This window comes from Ostrinia nubilalis, chromosome 7, assembly GCF_963855985.1.
Source record: "Ostrinia nubilalis chromosome 7, ilOstNubi1.1, whole genome shotgun sequence".
Classification (NCBI taxonomy): Eukaryota; Metazoa; Arthropoda; class Insecta; order Lepidoptera; family Crambidae; genus Ostrinia; species Ostrinia nubilalis.
In genome coordinates, this window is record NC_087094.1 from 1,097,072 (window position 1) to 1,119,484 (window position 22,413).

Genomic DNA, 22,413 nt, shown 5'->3' on the forward strand with positions numbered 1-22,413 from the left:
AGTTATTTCTGACTACTTATGTTTCCCAGATAAGGTCGCAGGAAGAGCCTGGATGCGGGCAGCGCAGGACCGTTCATTATGGAAAACCTTGGGGGAAGCCTTTGTCCAGCAGTGGACGTCATTTGGCTCAAACGAACGAACGAATTTATTTTTATGAATATAACACCGGCCCCCACGTACGCACTACCTATTATAGTGTGCACGAAATATGCCACGTATGCACTAAGTACCTAATTACTCATATTATGCACGAAATATGCATCAATGAAATCTCTCTCGAGAATCCATGTCCTCCGTCTAAATTACTCCACCCGTCTGACAGAATTGGCATACGATTCGAGGAAATCACCTCCACACCCGAGCTCACTCAGGCGGGCGCCAATCACACCTGGCTTATATTCACGGACGGAAGTAAAATTGACGATCGAGTTGGAGCTGCCTTTGTCGTTAAGGACTCCGCCAACACTCAGCCATCAGTCATCAAGAAGTTCAAGCTTCATGACGACTGTTCGGTATTTCAGGCGGAAATGCTTGCCGTGCAAATGGCTTGCAAACACATCATTGACTACCACCTCACGGATGTACTCATACTCTCTGACAGCAAGTCTGGCCTTACAGAGCTGCGAAACGGCAGCAGCTACAACCGCTTCGCCGTCAACATCCATAAACTCTTACACCAAGCCCGATCATCTGGCTATACCATCGAATTCGCGTGGATTAAGGCCCACGCTGGATTCGATGGCAACGAAGAAGCAGACTTGGCAGCAAAGGCTGCTGCAAGAATGCGCAGAATACCAGACTTCCAAAGAGTACCCATCAGCCTCGTTAAACATCAAAATAGGCAAAAATGCAAAGAATCGGCCAAAACTTTGTATATGGACCCGAACACCTGCGTCCATACAAGATCTCTCCTGCCAACATACAACACCTTGCAGGAGTTCATAAAGATCGTTCGGCCGGACTTTGCCACCACCCAGGTCTTAACCAACCACGGTTATCATAAGGAATACCTACATCGTTTCCATATCGTCGCAGATGACCGCTGTCCCTGCGATGACCAGACTCCACAGACTTGGAAACACCTTTTAACACAGTGCCCTAGATTTGCTTCAGCCCGATATAATCATGAAATGATATCCCGTTTGTTAAACATCGATCCATACAATCTCTCAGAAATAATCAGAAAAGAAGATACAGCAAAAAGTTTTAAAGCCTACATTACCAATATAGTCGATCATTTAAAAGAATTCAACCAAACATAAGCAGCCAACACATTACAACAATAAAAATCACAAACTAAATCACCGCACTGCAATTGGAGTACTCCACTAGCTCCAATTGCAGGTGCATATCAATAGCACTCATTAAAAAAAAAAAAAAAAAAAAAAAAATCAAAAATACAAAATCACAGCTCCCCGCCACGTCACTATTGCGAATACGAGTGTATGTCTATGCTTGACACAGTAACCCATATTGTTCTGTTCTCTATGCTCATTGTTCTCGAGTAGGCTTTTTCGAAAACACTATTGATAGTGTAGTTCGTTTGTCTTTGGAATCAAGGTTTTGGAATTGGTTTCGATTACTTTTTGATGGGTTGCATAATAATAACGATTAAGATTCCTCTTCTTTAGTTCATTATGGTATCAGACGATATGACTTTTAAAGTTCACTAGTTAAATTAACATGCATTTTCCGTTCTTTGGTTGAGTTAAGTACGATTGAGCTTTTTCACAAGCTTATTGATGGCTGACGACTCTTAGGCTGGGTTGCACCATCTTACTTTAACTTTGAAAACGTCAAAAATATGTCAAACTCCATACAACAAACACCGGTTACCGTTACAGTCACGGTTAAAGTTAGGTGGTGCAACTCAGCCTTTAAGATTGACCAGTTGTTAAACAAAATCCATAATTAACTGCATAAAAGTACACTCAATTTTGAAGAATTTCAAGTAGTTCAGTTAGGTTTAGTTACTCGATTGAATACTATAACAGGTTATGACAGTTAATCGCAGTTGGTGCGAATCTGTTTGCTATTGTTTCAGTATTTGATGGGGCATCAATGAGATATCACGTTGTCAATCACAGTCCGCCTGTATGCGGGACTTATCACTAGTTAGGCTTCCCTGGCGGTTCTAATTTTATGAATAGATCGTGTAACTGAAGTACTTGTTAAGTGTTAGGACAGTCAAATTAAATGTTTCACGCCTACCATTAGACACTTTTGCGTTTACTTGACAAAACAAAAAAGCAATTGAATGAGTCGCATAAAAAAGTGGCCTTTAAATTAAGTACTTTCATGTTCTTGGTTTGTGTAAATACCTGAGTAAATATTAATTTCTATGTTAGTGTCACCTGCATTTTCTCCCAATTAACCTATAAGTCGAACAGAAGGGACACCGAAGAGTGCTTACATCATTATATTAAATTAAAACTGTTAACATTTAACAGGATGCTGAAGATCAAACAACTATCCAAGTTTTAAAATTATCGTTCTCATCTGCATCAAAAATACTGTATCTTCAAAAACTCATCGAACGTTTCTCCAAAGTTTAAAAGTGTCCACAACGGCGGCGGGCCGTCTCGTCGCATCCATCACGATATTACGGCCCGACTTAGCCCGCGGATGATTCTGCTAGCCAAATATTTGCGGGCGGCTCGTTGGCCGGACGCGTTTCCAATATTAGATACGACACGAGAATTTGACCGTGTGATACAACGAAAATTTAGCATTTTGTATAATAAATATAATACTTAAGTCTCTAATAGCACTAAGGCCTCGGAAGATTATCACAATGACCGGTCTTGCGCTGCCTCTTACAATTCCCATAATTGAAAATATTCAGACGTGGATATCTCCTAAAGAGCAACACTTTTACAAAAAATTTACAATCTGGATTAAGTGAAGACCACACGGGAAAAACAATGAATGTCACCTTTTTTGTGAAACTTACTTTTTAATGCCATCTGTTAGCTTTTTAGGGAAACATTCTATTTCAAAAATCAGAATTGGGTAAAATCGTCGTGGTCAACTGTAATAGTTCAATTTGTGTTTGTTTGTCCATGGCAAGAAACGGTTATATTATGGACCATAACTTAAAACTTATTTAAACAAATCGAGTTATAGAAGTACAGGCAAAGCATAATGTTAACACAGTAATAAGTTGTTTCAATATCTCACATAAAAGAGTATAAAATGAAAGAAATATAGACTTTCAAACTACCTTTAAAACTGTTTTTCTCTTAATTGTAGTATTTTGACATTTTTTGTTTTTCCCGTGTGGTCTTCAAGTTAGGTTTACAAAATTCTGATTACCTATTATTACCAATGAGATGCTTTTGAGATGATTTTTGATAGGTATTGTAACTATGTTTATTACTTCTTCTTCACACTTATAGCGATAAAATGTGTTGCTAACGCCCGTATTCACAAACGATGCTTGCTCAAGTGAAGCAGCAAATCGAACTCACAACGTTGAATAGAGCTCTGTAATTGGTTCGTTCGTAGGTATGTGACCCTGTGCGTCCACGCGCATTGTGAGACCTTATAGTAATGTTTGTGAATACGGGCGTAAGTTTGTTTGATAGTACCCAAACATTTTAGTATCTTTTCTTTTTTTTATCTTTTGGACAATCTCACACAGCGCCATCTAGCCCCAAAGTAAGCAATAATTATGCTTGTGTTATGGGTGCTAACTTAACGGATATACTACTTATATACTTAGATTTTTTAGTGAATGAGACATGCATGCGACTGTTAAAAAATAGTAAACAAAAGTGATTTAGCAACTTCGTATAATGGAAACATACCTCAGTACCTCTGTTGGTACAGTCTACGAATTTTGGGTATCCCCTTTCTTAAGTAATGTTATGTTTATGTTTTAACATGGAGATATTGAAGAAATCTTACAGTAAAACTGTTTTAAGTGCTTCGTTCGTCGCATGCATACGTGAACTGCGATGAGTAAGAGTGACTGACTAATATGAGTCAATATCTTGTTTGTTATTTTCTATGTCATTCATAGTTCTAATAGGTATCAAAAAGTGTATATGGGTAAATAAGTGACCTAATGTTTTGTTATTCCAACTATGTGACGATTGCTGTATTAAAGGGGGTAACTAAAACGTTACGTTCTAGAATAACCATCACAAAATTTTTAATGTCAATCCATCAGTTTTCGTCAGAGAAAGTCATCGAAAGACTAATACATTGAGAAGCTAATTAAAAGCTGTCACCAGGCTGATAGACAGATACAGTAGTATTTGGACTGACTATAATAATATGTATAGTTGTCCAACACTGAACCGTCGCTATGACATTTTTACAGAAGGGCGCTGCTATCAATACTGGGTTATTAATTCCGATGTTTGCACTAGAAGTTTCAGAGTCGTTTGATTATACATTGAAAAGCTTCTTTAAAAACTTTTACCAGACTAATAGACAGATACAGACTAGTTATTACTATAATTTATTGGACTTATTACTATAATTTAGCCATAAGAAATACACTCAAACTTTATTTATTTCAGCCATTTTGTTAGCCTACCAATAGCTATAATTAAATAACGAACACCATCAGCTGTACCAACGCTCTTTCCAGAATAAACACGTTAATATAGGGAACGGTGGAACCTTCCCGAATGTTATTGTTGGGCCTATTAAGACGCCCGATAAAAGCTCGGAGTTTTCTTTTGACGAGTCATTTGGGATATGCATTAGATTCCATTGTTTTAGGTTTAGGTTTGGATGTTGATTTAAAGAGTTGATTTAAATCTTTAAGATTTTAAACGTGGAGGATTTATATGGTATGAAAGTGGTAAATAAAGTGTTTATATTAATATTTACTAGGAGAGCTACTAGAGACTAGCTAGGATAGAGGAGTAAATTCATGGATAGAATAACATTATAAAAACAATACTTCAATGATTACATGAACCTACGTACAACCATATGTTCCTAGCTGACTTCTTTATCAAGCCTATCGCAAGGATATTTTATTGGTTTAAACACTTTAAGAACAAAAGATAGTTTAAAAAGTTATATTATGAGTTAAAAAAAAAGTGCATACCAAATCAGCAGAATCACAGCTCAACAGGACAAAAAACAAATGGGTAGAGAACGAAATTAACTCGTTATGACGATTCAAAAGGAAAAAGTCCCGGGATGGTCGTTAATCAAGCGGCAAGCAAAAAAAATCGGGAGTCAAATTATCATACAAAATTACCCCTTTAGCGGGACACCCGTCGGAATCAACAAATCCCCATTAAATTGCAACCGAACACCCTTTTGGAACGAGAAAAAAATTATAAAAAGTAAAAATGAGGAGACTCAAATTAGCAGAAATTTGGGGTTACATCTTTTGTTAGTCGGCCGTCGATACGTGGGGGACAGCCCTAAACTATTCTTGCCGCTGGACGTAGTTTTAAATAGGCATGCCCATTGGCCATATCGACATTGTTTCCTTTTTTGTTGCAGTAAATGACATAATATTATGTTTTATGTAGAGCTTGATGTACAAATAAGTAATTATTAACATTTTGAACATACATAAAGATTGATATTACTTTGTGGGCTGTAAAATTTTATTAAACTACATGTAAAAGATACTTATAAGGACATTGTTATGCAATCCTTTTGTATAAAAAAGATCTTTTTACAAAGACATTAATACGTTTATTTTTTAAATTTTTACGACACTTCTATAAACACTGGCAATATAAAAATCATTGAACGATAACATCTCTGAGTGAAATCAAACATAAATCTAACAAAGAATATCGATAACAGCCCACTACTACCGACCGTACGCCGGGGATGAGCCAAATTGATTTTAACACAATAACGAGGTTGAATGGGCGACCCCTATTTGTAGCGGCGATGACACGCGGCGATCCATCATCCGCGCCTTTGTACGCCTCGACGCAGGCCTTAAGTCTAGGACGCAATTTGCGAGTTTTGCGACTGGCAATTTGGGCGTGTCGATATCGAATGCGCGCCGCACTATTTTTTGTAATTTACGAACAAAAAAATATTGGTTTCGATTTTTAAAAGTATCGAGTGTAGTAAAGCCAATACCATAACTTTTTTTTAAACTATAGCAAGCTAGAATTAACTTAGTACAAAAATAAATAGTGCATACAATATTGTAGTAAATGTGCAAATCTTTTTGTATCTCTTGTACTATCACGAAAGTTCTATAATTTTACAGATATGGTATACTATAAGTATTTCTAGAAAAACTTCCGTTTATTATTAAATATTATTTTTTATTTCAATAATGTTTATTTGAACATTCTACGTAAGTATCAGATAAGCAAACATTTGGCAAATCTTTCATTACATTTTTGACAAAACACAAAGGATTTCTGTCCCATGTCCCATACCACAACATCTGCTTCCCAGCAAAGCTTATCAAAAATGAATTATCTGTAACTGTAAATAAAGTTCCAAATTGTAAAATAACCTCATCGATGACAGGATCGACATAAAATCAGATACGACTAACAATGATTTTGGAATCATTAAAATTGTAACTATGAAGGGTGCTGTAATAGCTCATGTATGGGGTTCCATTCAAAAAGGACTGGCAATTACTGGACCGGGGTCCTTGGGTGTATGGAACATAAATAGTTACAATTCTTTGTTGGTACAAATTATCGCAATTTACAATGGTACTGAGGGCTGGGAGAATTGTAATTTTGGGCTGCCAAGGCCAGATCTGATGACTCTATTAAAGTTTGCATTTTATAGACATGAAGGATTGTTAGTTTCAAGGTTGTGCAATACATATTATTTACATATTTTCTATTGGTATCCTTAACTAGCAGCTTTTATTTGGTATTGTCAAATTAAACTTTTAAGATTTTTTTGGTATCTTTCAATTTGGTTGCGTATCACGTTAAGAAACTATGTACCTACTTATGGTAAAAGTAAGTGTACCTAACAGATCTCTGAAATATAGGATGTAGGATTGTAGGTAGAGCTTCAGTTTACGGGTACCTTTTTTTGCAAAAAATATCGCTTATTAAAAGAGTGTCATGCCCATTTTCACCATCAATCCCAAATTTTTAAGTGACAACAAAATTCCTGTTATACTTATTTGTTATAGGCCATAGGGGTCACTTAAAAATTAGGGATTTATGGTGAAAACGGGCATAAAATTGAGAAACCAGTCACAGTTTCCGCCTGGTCGTAACAGATGGCGCTACTAGTAACGTAAGCATTAAGAAATAGAGTGTAAAGACGATTAAGGTAAAAATGATCATGAAAGATTATCGACTCTAAAAAATGTTTTAAAACTTTTAGCTACTAATTAAACGGGGTAACGGTTAATCTCAAATATTTATAGACTGAATGTCGATGTTACCACTGTGCTTTAAAAATAAAACAATACTTAAGGGGGTGCAGCGCCGACGAAAAATTACGATTTGCTAGCCGAGATAGCGGTGGCGCAACGAACTAACACGATCGCACACAAACTACTTTACAGAGTAGAGACAAAAGAGACTCAATACAGAGTAAAAACACGCATTTCACTAATTTTGCTAAACAAAACGTGAGTTTATAATACTTTAACACGCTCACTGCGTTATGAGGTCTAAAAAGCCACATGCAGAACTTATCGCAGGTGCGGCAGTCATAATCGCGTTCTCTCACTCTGTGCGGGGGGCGACTATTTTAACATTTCTATGAGTACAACAGAGACAAATATATCAAATTGCTTCTCTTACGAAGCCTAGCATAATGACGTAGAAAATATTGTATGAGGTCGATTAGGTCCCATACGCACTGGATAGAAATTAATCACGTTCAGTGCGCCGTGAGGTCTGAACTGCCTCAAAAATTGCAGGCCTCATAACCGCACAGAGTGAGGCGCGGGCGCCGCGCATTTTGAGTAGTGATGTGATAAGTTTCGATACGGACGCACGCTGTTAGCCGGTGACACATTAACACTGACTTTTTAACTAAAAATGGCATTTGTATACACTTAACGCACGTATTTATTTCAGGTATTCCTAGTGGCAGATAATAATAACAATAATAATAAATATTTTTGGACATTTTACACTGCGCTTCTAGTCCCAAACTAAGCAAAGCTTGTACTATGGGTACTAGACAACGGATATAAAAATACTTAAATACTTTTTTTTAAATACATACATATTATTATACATAGAAAACACCCAGTCCAATACAAACAAATATGTTCATGCACACAAATAGTGTGCGGGAATCGAACTCGCAACCTCCGGAATAGTAGTCCGTTTCGAACCACTACACCAAACGGCCGACAATGATGTGCTGAACATTCGCTTAAAAAAGGTGATCAACGAAAGCGCTGCGTAGGTTGCTACGACAGATTAAGACTAACACTAAATAGCACTCAGGCTGCAAAAAAAAAAACTAAAAAAATTGAAACTTTTTGTGTTCTGTGTGACAAATCCTACTGTTTGCCCTGTTTTAATGAAAAACACTTTAATTAAAAACAAATATTATAATTTTATGGTACCTAACTGAAATTTTGTTTTATTCCCATCCCTAGTCGAGACACAAATTGGACTTTCTTTCAGTGCGAAATGAGGCAGAAAAGATGTCATATATATTTTTTTAATTTATTCAATACCAAAATGTCATAACTGCGGGCGAAGCTAGTTTAAGGTTAAACATCTATTTAAGTTTATAATAGAAAAGTTTCAAGCCAATATTGTCTTTCCTGAGCTATATTTAAAGTATTTTTAGAAACAATATTTTGTGAGGCAGAAAAGGTCTCATACGCACTGTAAAGAAGTTCAATATTGACTCGAAAAGACCTCATACGCACTGGCTGAAAGTCTACGAAAAATGGTTACGCAGTGAGCGTGTTAATAAGGAAAAAGGAAGGATTTGATTTTTTGTTGGTATTGCTGCAAAAATTCTTATACAATAAAAATCCTAACTAATATTGATTCTTCTGATGAACAAAGGCGTTAAAAAAGTTTCGTAAAAGAGTATTTTTCCTAGACGTTCAATTCAAATAGGCTGTTAACGTAGCGTCTTTCCATTCTATACATGGCCAGAACGCAAGGGTGTGAAACTAATCGAGTATAGTTTGGAAATAACTTTTTTTTACTAAACTCTTCCAAACTATATGAGCAGTTACGCAAATACTGCGTACCTACTACTCTAAATAAAAATGTTATCGATTTATTTATTTAATCCTACCTAATCAGTTTATTTTGAAAAACCACTTACCCGCAAGAGTGTTAAAAATCTAGTTTTTATATTGATTCGATAAAATATATTTAAGTAATAAGAAATAAAAATACTCTTAAATCTAATTCCATATTTTACTGAATAAGTATCAAACTAACTTTTTCACACTCTTGTCAAGTGTAAGTGGTGTAGTAGGTATAGTTTGAAACGGAGAAGCGAGCATCCACAATAAAAATTAAACACGACTGTATTCAGTACGCAAAATTCGTGTCTACTTTGTACTGTAGTCGCAGATTTACGACGAGTATTACAAAATATACACGAGCAGTTTCCTACGGCTGCGTTCTACCCATGTATACAGGGTGTGGTTTTGTAAAACAACGCCCATCTCTGGAGTGATAGTACACATGAAAGTTTATTGCAAGAAAAATATAAATAAAATTTTAACTTATTACTTTATTACTAAAGAACCTCGTTCAAAAGTCTCTTTTCTTTTCTCACTTCGCTTATTGTTTTGCGTTACTCATTTAGCATACTTTCTTTATACAGTGTGTCAGTCACGATAAAGTACACATATGAAAATAGGTGAAACTAAACCTATTTTTATCGACAAAAAGAGGTCAAAAATGTTTAGAGGGTTTTTTTATAGAATTTTTTTCCTTCCGATTACTTATTGTAAAGAAAACGTAATAACTTTTACACTAAGAGGTATATCCTGATAAAATAAAAACAGTAATAATGCTAAATAACAGGCGATACTAAAAAAATACATAAAATACTCAGGAAAATACAAAAAAATGATAATAAAAAAATGATACTTTTTGAAAAAAAATCTGCTTTTAAATTCATGTACTTTTGGTTATTTGATAAATTTCTCCAAAAAATGCCCCTATAACAGGTAGTTTTTATTACTTTATGTTATTTTCTATCGTATTACCTTTGTAAAACCAAAAATCGCATGTCTCTATCCCTATCACAACATTTGCTATGATCGTTTGAGGAGAAATGAGGAGATCCGTAGGAGAACCAAAGCGGGCGTGGCACATAGCTCGTACAGCTGATGGCCGCTGGCGCAGGAATGTTCTTGAGCGGCGACCACGAGCCGGAAGACGTAGCGTGGGCAGGCCTCTTACTAAGTGGACCGACGATCTGGTGAAGGTCGCGGGTGGTACCTGGATGCGAGCGGCGTGGTACCGGTCTTTGTGGAAATCCTTGGGGGAGGCCTTTGTCCAGCAGTGGACGTCTTTCGGCTGAAACGAACGAACGGCACGAACGAATGTTATCTTCATAAATGTTAATCATAAGAGTATAATATATATGTTGTTGGTATGCCATATAAATAAATAAATAAATAAATAGCCATATTAACTATAAAATAAGTAAAATATTTTTTCGTAACAATCGAAGTCATAACAAAAGAGATACTATTTGCATGCTCTGCGCTCTACACTACTCTGTAAAGGATTGACAAACACACATTTGACACTTGACAGCTACGATAAAGCAAAACGCCTGATGATTTCTTCACGGCAAAGTTTTTTTGGGAAAATCAAAAATTCTCAATATTAATGCATTAATACCAAAAACGAAAAAGGGGGCGACCTTCAAAATATTAATTTAAGCATTTCCATATAAAAATTATTGCTTCATACGTTAAATTAACAAAGTTCTCGAAGAAATAAATTTTCCATATGTCTGCATTTTAAATGTTGTTTATCAATTTTTTACGTATTTATTCAAAATTTCGAAAAGGCGGCGACCTAGATCAAGGATTGGGCTACCCTACACAAGTTACTTTGATGTATTTAAGTCACTAATCGCAGAGCACTCGTGATTTAAAAATATGACAATTTTAAGGATTCTGTGCAGGACCCCCTTAAACAATTTGCATCTAAAACTTTAGTCATCTACCTAATGCCCAAGAGTACAAGTATTTAGGTATGCCACATAAATATTTACCTACCCACTCGCATCTTCATATCCATCCCATTTATAAGGGCAGCCGCAGACAGATACACTGATTAAATTCGGGATTATCCTACCCCATCGGTCGTGGCCAAGATTATTGTCACCCCATTAAGTCAGCCTGTTTAATTAGATTAGAGACAGTTTGTTTCTATAGCGGGATTACTAGGTGCCTTAAATTATGTAATATTGGCTTTGGAGACAATGGATGACCGCGTTTGGGAGGCCTTATTGGTAGTCATTTTGACGTTTTGGTGAAATTAAATATTCATATTTTCAAAGTTAAATCATTATAATAACTAAAAATAAGTAATCTAACTTATGTTACACGTTTTAGATATTTCACAATCGCACCAAAATGAAATAAAGAATAAAACGCGGAAATTTCTTCGAAAGGTTTGAGACGGTTTGGATTTCAAATTTTCTTACTAATGTATTTAATTTTCCTTATGACTTTTTCTCATATTAAACATGAGTCTTCAACACAACTGACTACAAAGTTTTGTTGCAATATCGCATCTATTACAAATACCATAAGATGCCACAGTTCTTAGCCTTTCGTATCTACAGCAAAAAATACCTACATCTCCAGTATCAAATACCAATTTCTGATTAAATAAGACATATCCTATGACGTCCGTACAATACCAGGGGGAGTCGGAGAAATTAGCGGTCCCCTACATATTAGGAAAATTAATAAAGGAACCAATATGGGAGATGCAACGTGAAAGGCGCTGTATGATTGGATGAGCCGTGCGTAGGGTGTACAGGCTTTCTTAATTTCAAAGAACTTTTTTCTAGAATAATTTCAGTCAGAATTCACGACCAAAGTAAGAAAGAAGCAATCAAATTTTACTTATTTAATTAACATTAAACCTTTAATACCCTCCTAAATTAATAAAACGTGCAACTTGATGCACGCACTTACTAAGCAGTTGCTCAGGATCCCACACTATGAAAATTTTGTAGCTCTCATGAAAAGGAGCGCCGATGCGACTAAACCAACTTTTTAGAAAATCCCTAAACATAATTATAACTTGTTGTTGTAGACCTTTGCTCCAATTATTCTCTAGTTTTACTTTATTCACTTAGAATTGTGATATTTAATAAATTACCAAACAATGTAAAAATGTTAACTTTTACCAAATTTAAAAGTGCAGTTTTTGACTTTTTGTAAATTAAAATGTATTATACAGTGAATGACTTTTTAAATGATAGAATGATGTGACATCGGTAATGTAACTTAATTTGACATTTACAATTAATTTCTTTGACATTTGCAATTCAAATTTTGTACCCTGACATGACTATATTTATTGTATTGTTACTTGTTACTGTCATGGCATATGAAAAACAACTATGAGTAAAATAAGTATTTTGAGTTGTAAAAATATGTAAAATCTAAGACTAAATTTAGCAATAATAATTAACATAACTTTAAGAACAAGGACTTTTGCACGTCGCATGCGACAGAATATGCTGGAATTAACTAAATTAACACCAATCTGTAACCATATTCTTGCAAATAAATGATTTTATTATTTTTTTATTATTATTTTAAGCATCTTACTCAGAATCAGTCATACCAATAGCAATAACAAAATCAAATCATTCCATTTGATAGAGTACTATCCCAAGCACGGTACATTTACGTGCGAGTTACAATCCACAAAGCACTAAGACGGTTGAAGCATTACATAGCTGTGAATATCCTGACAACTCAGCACACCTGGTCACCCTGCCCATAGGTATCAATTTGTTGCAATCAATAACCCGCCTTTGTAATGAATAATGAATCGGGTATTATCAATTTGGGAAGACATTATTTATTGTAGTTTTATTGTTGTTTTTTTCGTCCTGTAATTTGAGCCACTTCGGGGTATACCGTTTCAATTTTGAGTAAAATAGTTCTTTGAAAATTATGTTGGTTTATTTTTTCATTCAAAAATTATTATGAGGAACGTTAAAACGGCTATGTACCCTATTCCTAATATCAAATCTATCTATATTTATAAAAGCGAAAGGTCACTGATTGACTGACTTACTCATCACGAAATCTCTGAAACTACATGTGCTAGAAGTCTCAAATTTTGTTCCTTTTAGAACGTAAGTGCTCACTAAGAACGGATTTTACGAAACTCCACCCCTAAGGGGGTAAAACTGCATCCACGCGTATACAAAGTTGCGGCTGTCGCTAGTTCTTTATAGACCGATGGCTTTTTAATTTATAATACTGAATTATTGACCAATTGCGCCCGATCTTTTCTGCAGGTACAAAAATTAATGTAAAGCTTTTTGACCATTGTAAGTCAGTCAGTTACCTACTAGCTAACATCACGTCTCAAAATGTAGCTTAACCCACCACCAATTCTAGAAATACATCGGCTGACATAATTATAATAAGCCAAATGAAAACAAAGCATAGAAAGCTTGAGCCAAACGTTTGACAAACAAAGTCAAACATTGGACAAACCAGTTACAATAACACAGTTGTTTAGTTGTCACCGCAACCTCGCCCGGATTAACACATCAAGGCGCTGGGACTTGTATTATCTTTTTTGCGCCCCTATCACGACGACATAGAGTTAATTTTAGGGAAATAGGATATCAAATTTGGTATATTTGTATGAAAAGGAATTTGTGATGTTGATAACGTGATATACAATGACAGTGTTTATTGTAGATACATTGTTTTAGGGAGTGTGTCTCTATTTATAGAGAGGTATTTGTTTACAGAAGATCAAAGAATCTAAACCAATTTAGTTTTGCCTTATTGGACTAGGTCGGGCCAAAAATTTAACTGTGCTTAAGAATGTTAGATAACACTTGTGATTGTGAAAATGCCATAGCCTACTCATAGCCAAAGTCAAAGTTTTTATTCAGTACTTAGATCTTTCCAGGGCGCTTACACGTCCCAAATACTTGTATAGCTTGCTCTACCATTACTTTTGGACAACATACTTACTTATGAGATGATACTGAGAAGAAGTCTTTGTATTTGAACAAAGTCCAAATCGCGTACACACGGTAGTTTACACATGTAAATAAATAGAACGTTGATTGTCTATTTCCCTTAAAGAACTCAAAAACAGTGCAGACTTCAACTGTCTAAATTATCGGACGAGGAATTAGAAAAGGAGGCTACAAACTATCAGTCTTAATTCACCATAGCTTTAAACAATGAAATGAGAAAACGCAGCCGCAACTAAAACATTAAAGCAAATAAATCGGTAAAGTATGTTGCCATCTTAGTCTCATAATAGTCTAAAGGACCACGCTCATGGCGCGGCACTTGACACACTTTCAAGGGTAATTCAACCCCGGATCGTCTGAACTGCGCCCGGGCAGTAAAAACGAAAAGGCTCTCTGGTTTATTTGTGATAATGAACTCTTGGCAGTAGCTGCGAACGGAGATAAGGCGATGCTGGATGTGGCATAGGAAAAGTTGTTCTAGTTCTTTTTGGTTAACTGCTTGAGCAGTTGGAAACGACGAAAATACTTTAAATACTCTTTTAGGCCGGCAATACACGGACCGCTTGAAGCAGTCAGGGTCGACAGCTTCAAGCTGTCGACCGCCCGAATCAGTTGCAACTGCTCGAGCGGTTCGTGTATGTGCGTCCATAGAACTCTGCAGTTCACTGTGCAGTCGACAGCTTGAAGCTATCGACCCTGACTGCTTCAAGCGGTCCGTGTATGGCAGGCCTTAGTCTTAAAAATTAAGACATTCCCTTAGCACCTTTTAGTTATCTTCATCATCATCATGTCAGCCATAGGACGTTCACTGCTGATCATAGGCCTCTCCCAATGCGCCTTCCTGCGCTTATCTTCGTTTCAGCCAAATGACGTCCACTGCTGGACTTGCCTCCCCCAAGGTTTTCCACAACGACCGGTCCTGCACTGTCCTGTGGGCGGGGCACATAGCTCGTAGAGACGATGGCCGTTGGGGCAGGAAAGTTCTCGAGTGGCGACCACGGGCTGGAAGACGTAGCGTGGGCAGGCCTCCTACTAGGTGGACCGACGATCTGGTAAAGGTCGCGGGAAGAGCCTGGATGCGGGTAGCGCTTATCTTATCTCTTTCCAACTTATTAATGAGATCACAGAAAATAAACACTTGTTTGTTGGGGCTTTTAAGTACGTTCGTTCGTTTCAGCTAAATGTCGTCCACTGCTGGACAAAGACCCCAAGGATTCGACGAAGAAGTCAAGAATAGACCATTAAAAATATAATCTTTTTCGGAAATGCCACCTTAAAAGAAAATTTGTTTTTTAACTAATAAAATATCATTAGAATGTTGTTTTAATTACTCATTGTTGTTTAAGGAAGTTCCATTTTTATATGCCTTACAAATGGAAATAATTATTGCAATAGTACTGTATACATTTTTATGTCCGTCAATTCCAGCAGCCCGATATCTACGTGTCACACAAGTACGGTGTACACAGTGACGCTGTTTCACACAATTTATATGGCGATGCGGTTAATTGGTCGTGAGGCGAGCGGATGCGCGCACGCCGCCTTTTGATTGCCCCGGCCCGTGAGAGGCGTCTCTTATTCTTCGCTCTCACCTTGGGTTTAACAAGCGTTAACTGTCCTTTTTATTGGAGATTGTAAGAAATGTAGGCAATGGTGTATTTTGTTTACTTGTTGCGCTATCGGAAGGGGTGTATTTATTTTTGTTTTACCCAGTCGTGACATGTAGATCGGGAATGGTGGGAGTGCAAGTTATGTATGAAATAAGGGCTTGAAAGCTAGGAAAGGCTTCCATCCTTAAGCATTTTTTTTTTCAAGTTACATATTTTTTAAATATTCAAGAAAGAGGAGGAACAAGTTTTTAATTAATTTTAAATTATTCATGTGAGCCTTTTATTCAGAACAACAAACTAAATGGCAATGCCAGATTTTGTATGGAAATCTTTTCCCAATTTTAAACGTGACAATTAATTAATTTTCCTTTTTTGTAGATATTGTATTTTTTTTTTGTATATAGTTTAGTTTTTAAGTTTGTAAATTACTTGTACAAAAGACAATGCCGGAAATTGGCGTCTTTTTTTTTCGCGCGGCCATCGACCAAACTTTGTTTTTTGATTACAAAATAGTGTAATAAACCAAACTTACTATGGCATGTATACCTCTAAACTCTGTCTGAACTGAGTTACGAGCATTAGAAGTTTGATGATTTTCATACAAGATTTGCTTTTTGTGCGCAAGTTTTGTAAGAAATTGCAACAAAATATTGCGCTATTTTTTTATTGCGCTGATTCTGCTCCATACTGATGTCTGGAGCCTTTAATGGATGGTATTGTTTGTTTACACATACAATCTCACTATTTTGTTGCAATTTCTTACAAAACTTTGCGCGCAAAAAGCAAATCTATTATGAAAATCATCAAACTTCTAATGCTCGTAACTCAGTTCAGACTGAGTTTAGAGGTACATATACATGCCATAGTAAGTTTGGTTTATTACACTATTTTGTAATCAAAAAACAAAGTTTGGTCGATGGCCGCGCGAAAAAAAAAGACGCCAATTTCCGGCATTGTCTTTTGTACAAGTAATTTACAAACTTAAAAACTAAACTATATACAAAAAAAAATACAATATCTACAAAAAAGGAAAATTAATTAATTGTCACGTTTAAAATTGGGAAAAGATTTTTCGGTTTGTCAGTTGGGGTAAGGTAAATTAATAAACAGATCTATAAGGCTATAGTGCTATGGACTCAACAAGTTTAGCTATCAGTCAATTATTGCAGAATTTGTATAATAAAGTAAAACCATACTCGTAAGAGTTGAGTTTATAATTCGATACAAGAGAAGTTTTCATTTATCAAAATAGCATCTGAACAGAAACAAAAACGAATAGCAATTGTTTTCTAATAAGCAGATAGATTTTACGAATACGAAAAAATATCCCAAAGCAGCTCCTAAATAACGAAGAAGGATGTAGTTTGAGTCGATTTATGCGTTCCGGAACGAAGGTTAATTAGTGTATGGAGGCCGCCCATACACGACAAGACTGAGATTTGATGCTTCGACTAATCGCAATCGATTTTCGAAGTTTGATTTATTGGATCTGCCTAGAGTGAGTTTTACACTGAGTAATGAGTGATCAGGTAGACTTTAAATATTCAGGTCTTTGGTAACTTTGTAAATATGAAAGCGACTATTTACCCGACTGCGCCAGAAGGAGGGTTATTTTATAAAAAGGTATATTTTGTATCTCACGTTTTACTTAAAACTAAAGATTTACATTTGCATGTCATGGAACTCTTTTGTAGCTTAAGTGCCACCATTGTAAGAAAAATATTCTAAAAAAATGTAATATAGCTGTTGAGTTTCTGAATAAACTAAAAAAAAAATACAGTTACGATACGATACGATAGTGCTCACCCAGCCAAGATGAGGCCTGCTCCGGTCAAACCGGCATACCAGGAGGCACGATTTTGAGGAAAGACACGCTCTGGGATGGGAGAGGACGGCCGACTAGCCGCTGCATCTTTAAACCGCAACCGGTCGACCACAACCAAGTAGATATGCATCCTGAGCCTGGTCTAGGAAAATACAGTTGTTTAATTAACACAAAAATCGGACCAATCAAAAATTGTTAGGCTGGTTTGCACCATCTTCTTTTAACTTTAACAAACATCAAAAATATGTCAAACTCCATGCAAAAAACACCGGTTATCTTCAAAGTTAGGTGGTTGCACCACCTTAGATATTTTTATTACCATTATTAAACGACAATAAGACAGATGGAAAAAAGTGAAATGTTTGTACTTAATAACATTTCCTTTATGCATTTTGAAATAGAGGCAATCCTTTGCGAAAAACTTTAAAAATAAAACGCAGCCCGCGTCGGCGCTTGAGTGGCGCGCCTTACGGCCACAGTCGCGAGTTTTTGCCGGCGTTTTAACGAAATTTATCGTTTTTCTTTTTGCCCCCGTAGTCCCGTGTTTGTTTCTTTGCGGGGTCAGTGCATTTGTTATGTTCGGCTAATGTTTTACTTCTCTGGTTTTCAGGTACGTACCGGTTTTTTCTGGAGACGAGGTATGCTTTTGTTTTCGTTTGATTACGACCAAATTGCGAGTGTGATATTTTTTATGTTAACCAAAAATTAAAAGAAAATTAACTGATCTTCATTTAAAATTTTGTTCCTGTAATGTTCGTACAAAATGCAGAATTTGAAGAACCTTGTTACAAAATAACATTAATATTTGAGATGAAATGCCACAATGTGTTCATTTTAGCCACGATAGCCGAACGGTGGATGGGTTGGACTGCCCGACTCGAGATCCGAGGAACGCGGATTCGAATCCTTGGTGGGGGCACGGCAGTGCCCCCACCAAGTCGAGCACGGCCGTACTATCCTTTTCTCGAATTTAAGTTAACACGAGGGACTAACGGGAATATTAGTAATTTGTGCAATACAAAATGCTAATCATCATCATCATCATCATTTCAGCCATAAGACGTCCGCTGCTGAACATAAGCCTCCCCCAGTGCTTTCCATCTTAATCGATTGGTAGCGGCCTGCGTCCAGCGCTTCGCTGCTACCTTCACAATGTCGTCGGTCCACCTTGTAGGTGGACGTCCCACTAATAATGTAATAATCTAATATCGTCCCAAAATGTTAATAGTCTTGAAAAAAAAATTGTACGATATCAATGCAACTTCTGACCACTAAAATTGCACATTTTCCACTGTTACTCCTTATTTCCATCATTGAATATATGAGAAGTAAGTTTTTAAATGGGAGATTCTAAATTGTACACAACATTCATTGTTGATCTAAACATAACATCCTGTGCCACAGCCGCTAGCCGTCACGAACAAAACCAGCAAACAGTGCATGCAGTTTTTGTGTGTTCAACAAAAAGTGCGCGCTCTGTCAACAGATTGCGCCATCGATCACCGAATAGTGCGATACAAACTCTCATAATCATATTATTCATAATTTGTCGCGCGATTTCACAACGCCATCTAGGGGTAGGGATGGGAGTCTGGTGTGTATCGATTTTTATATAATCGATTTTTGCGTGCCAAATCTAAAACTAAAAAAATCTGTCGTTGCCAATTTCGGTAGTTCTAACTTCATAAGCATAATTTCTTCCTCAGGCAGTCCACTGCTAGATTTCAGATCCCTAAGGAATGTCACAAAGCACGACCTTCTACTTTCTTATCCAGCTTCTGCCAAAAATCTTCTTGAGAATCACCTCAAGCAGTGTTGTCTACGCTTGGTAAAGTTTGACAGAGTTTACAAAAAGCGCAAGCTGCATGGACCTATAAAATTGGTTATAGCCTTTATCTACCTTAGCACCTTACCTTGTTTTTTTAGTGCACTTTACTCGTACTATGAACTAGATTTATTTATTTTACCAATAATGTTTCCTACTAATTTTGAAGTAACTAGGTGCATTTTAACCTGGGAATTTAACCCAGAACCTCGATTCTAGAGTCGCGCTATACCCAAAATATTTTAAATTACTTTTTGCACAACACTATTCAGAACAGTGGAGCCGTGCAACTATAAATTACGTGGGGTCCGATCAATCACTCGCGCGAATGTTTTAAATTAAGCCCAGGGCTGAATTAGGGGCGGCCCGCGTTGGTATTAATCCCTTTATGGCCACTGGCGATTTTCAGTCTATGCGATTCTTCGCTTAGGCTGATTGTGTGATTGACTTTACGCCTAGCAACTAGTGTTTGTTGGCTTATAGGACAAAGCTTAAATTGAGGGTTTTCAACTCCAGTGACGTAACTGAATCGCACAGAAATGAAGTGAGTCTCTATTTAAGTTACTGACTTATCTCTCTGAATTCAGTTTGATTTCTTATAGAGTATATCGATTTAGTCGATTGGTACCATTGGTAAAGGCCTAGGGCTAAACATTTATCCTAGTTGATTCAGGAATTAGCTGGATCTAGAATCATTAACCGATCGCAATTAAAGATAAGGAGACGTTATTCTATGCCAGTAGAAGAGCTAATTTGTTACTACATTCTTGCAAATAAATGCTTTATTTTAAGTTGTTTTGCAATCATCGTGATTGGTTTGAGAAAACAGAGAGTCAGTACAACAAGTAAATCAGCAAATTGTATGAATAATTTAACCCTTTCAGCCCAGCCGAACACAATTGTGACGTTAGTTTAAAGATAAATTTTGGCGGTATTTTAAGACGTAAGTGATCGGGCCCACGGCCGCACAATTGTGAGGGATATGCTCTATCTATTGGTGTGAGTAAGATAGCCAGCAAGCGCCGCGAAATTCAAATTAAAACGGGTTCATTTTGCCGTTGTTGTTGTTTAGGGTATCGCTGCGTGTGAGTGATTCTAATTACATTAAAATTATGCCATTGCTATGTTATTATTGTGATTTATAGTTAATTATGAACTGTTTTACGTAACAGTGAATAAATTTGTTTGTATTTTTGGTTAATTCTCAAGAAAAAGTGTCACAGAAGTATAAAGTCACAATTGTATCACTGCGGGCCCAACTACATACTACATTGCAATGGCTAGATAATTTTTTTTTCCTTAATTACGATACAATTGGGGAGTTACTGGAACAGTAAGATATGGAAGATGTTCATGGGGCATGTGTGCAAGATTAGAAGATTCTTACTCCTCCAAGAATGATGCTCCACTCTCAGCTTTGAGGGCAACCCCGAATCAAAATGACGGCAAATGGATAAAAAAAAAAGATTTCGTGGCAAGACTACTAGTCAAGCTCAAGATAATTAAAGTAATGAACAGCCCAAATCATTTGCGGAGTACTTAGAAATTTATTTTAATGGCGATCTGTTTGTAATGTTTGCTATCGCTGCTGAGCAATATTAAATGGCCGAAAAAGGCCAGCAAATGACATCGCAATGTAGATCTAATGAAATTAAAATAATCTTTGGGGTTCATGAGACTATGAATTGCATTAAATGCCCTCGAATCATTTTTTTTTGTATTGTGACTTTGAATGAGTTGGGCCCACGATGATACAATTGTACGCCCCCTGAAAAACCATGAAAACAACATAGTACCACTGAAAATGTTCAATTTTCATTTTCTCTGATCCCCAAAGATAATGAATATCGAGTTTTTTTATTACTACCTTGTTTAGTTTCGTCGTGGGTCTGAAAGGGTTAAAAACCCTTCTTGTTTTCAACGTACAAGTAACACCGTTAATTCGTTTCCGTAACCGCGCAATATTTTCAAGTTTAGTTTCAAGGGAAAAACCGGGCCCAAAACAAGGGTCTAAAAGCTTTAACGTCAGCAAAGGGTTCCGTACAGATCATTTATAACCCGCGTTGACGGGATAAGAAATTCCTGCCTGTTTTATCCTATCTAAGTATTTCGTACTTTGCGAAGAGTTTCACACTTGCAGTGTTTGGGGATAATTTGAGCTTTAAATTTGGGCGATTTAGGATGGGATTTGGATGTGCTTGGTGTGCCATCTTTTACGCGTTTGCAGTAGACGTTGGAACGGTAAACACGCACGGTATAGCCGAACTGTAATAAGTGGACGGGTGATCCATCAATGTTTTTTCGACGGGAGTCCCATAGACAAGTGCGGTTTAGGAATCTTTAGGCGCTCTGTAGACGGAGCAACGTTTCAAGTTGCCCGTTAACGGTTTTATTCGATCGAAAGACCCGGCCTCTTAGACCTAATAATTTAAGTAACACGTTTCATGTAGCAATATAATTTAGAACAAAAATAATTGACTCAAGGGCAGTTCACAGTTACTTTAATTTCAAATCAAGACCGAAGCTGCAATAGACGGCAAGTAAATGAAGTGGTAACTATTTATTATTTGCAGAAAGCATAAATTTTAAAGTGGTTAATTAAGACAATGAAGAATGTTCACTAATTTTGTTTTTTAGCTTTCTGTATTCTCTGTTAAAAATAAAAAATACACGTGAAAGAATTATTTCGATACGTTAATTAGTTTCCAAGATATTGAATTTTAAAAGTGCGGGCGGCGGCCGGCCCGCCATTTTATGCGCGTGACGTCATATTACAACGACTGGCTCATATTTGTATGGGTGGAATCTTGCAAACTGAATTAAGACCCACTTCCAGGCAACCGATTAAGCTGAAATTTCGCAAACACATGTGATTTGGATGACCATGCAATATTATGATGACATGGAGCTGATCTGATGATGGAGCTGGAAGGTGGCCATAGGAACTCTATAATAAAACGACTTAAATGCATCGAGTTTGGGCTCGTTCGTTTTGTATTGATGAGTATTTTAATTCTATATAG

At 36.6% G+C, this 22,413-nt stretch overlaps 1 protein-coding gene across 1 annotated transcript; it reads left to right on the forward strand.

The window, feature by feature from the left end:
• The first annotated feature begins 245 nt into the window (after nt 1-245).
• Nucleotides 246-1,262, forward strand: LOC135073460 (uncharacterized). The gene has a single exon (XM_063967644.1). It carries the CDS (start codon nt 246-248, stop codon nt 1,260-1,262), a length of 1,017 nt encoding a protein of 338 aa, XP_063823714.1.
• Nucleotides 1,263-22,413: the final 21,151 nt, after the last annotated feature.

Excerpts from the sequence above, each read along its gene's own strand:
- LOC135073460 (XM_063967644.1), top strand. The coding sequence starts at position 246 with ATGCACGAAATATGCATCAATGAAATCTCTCTCGAGAATCCATGTCCT.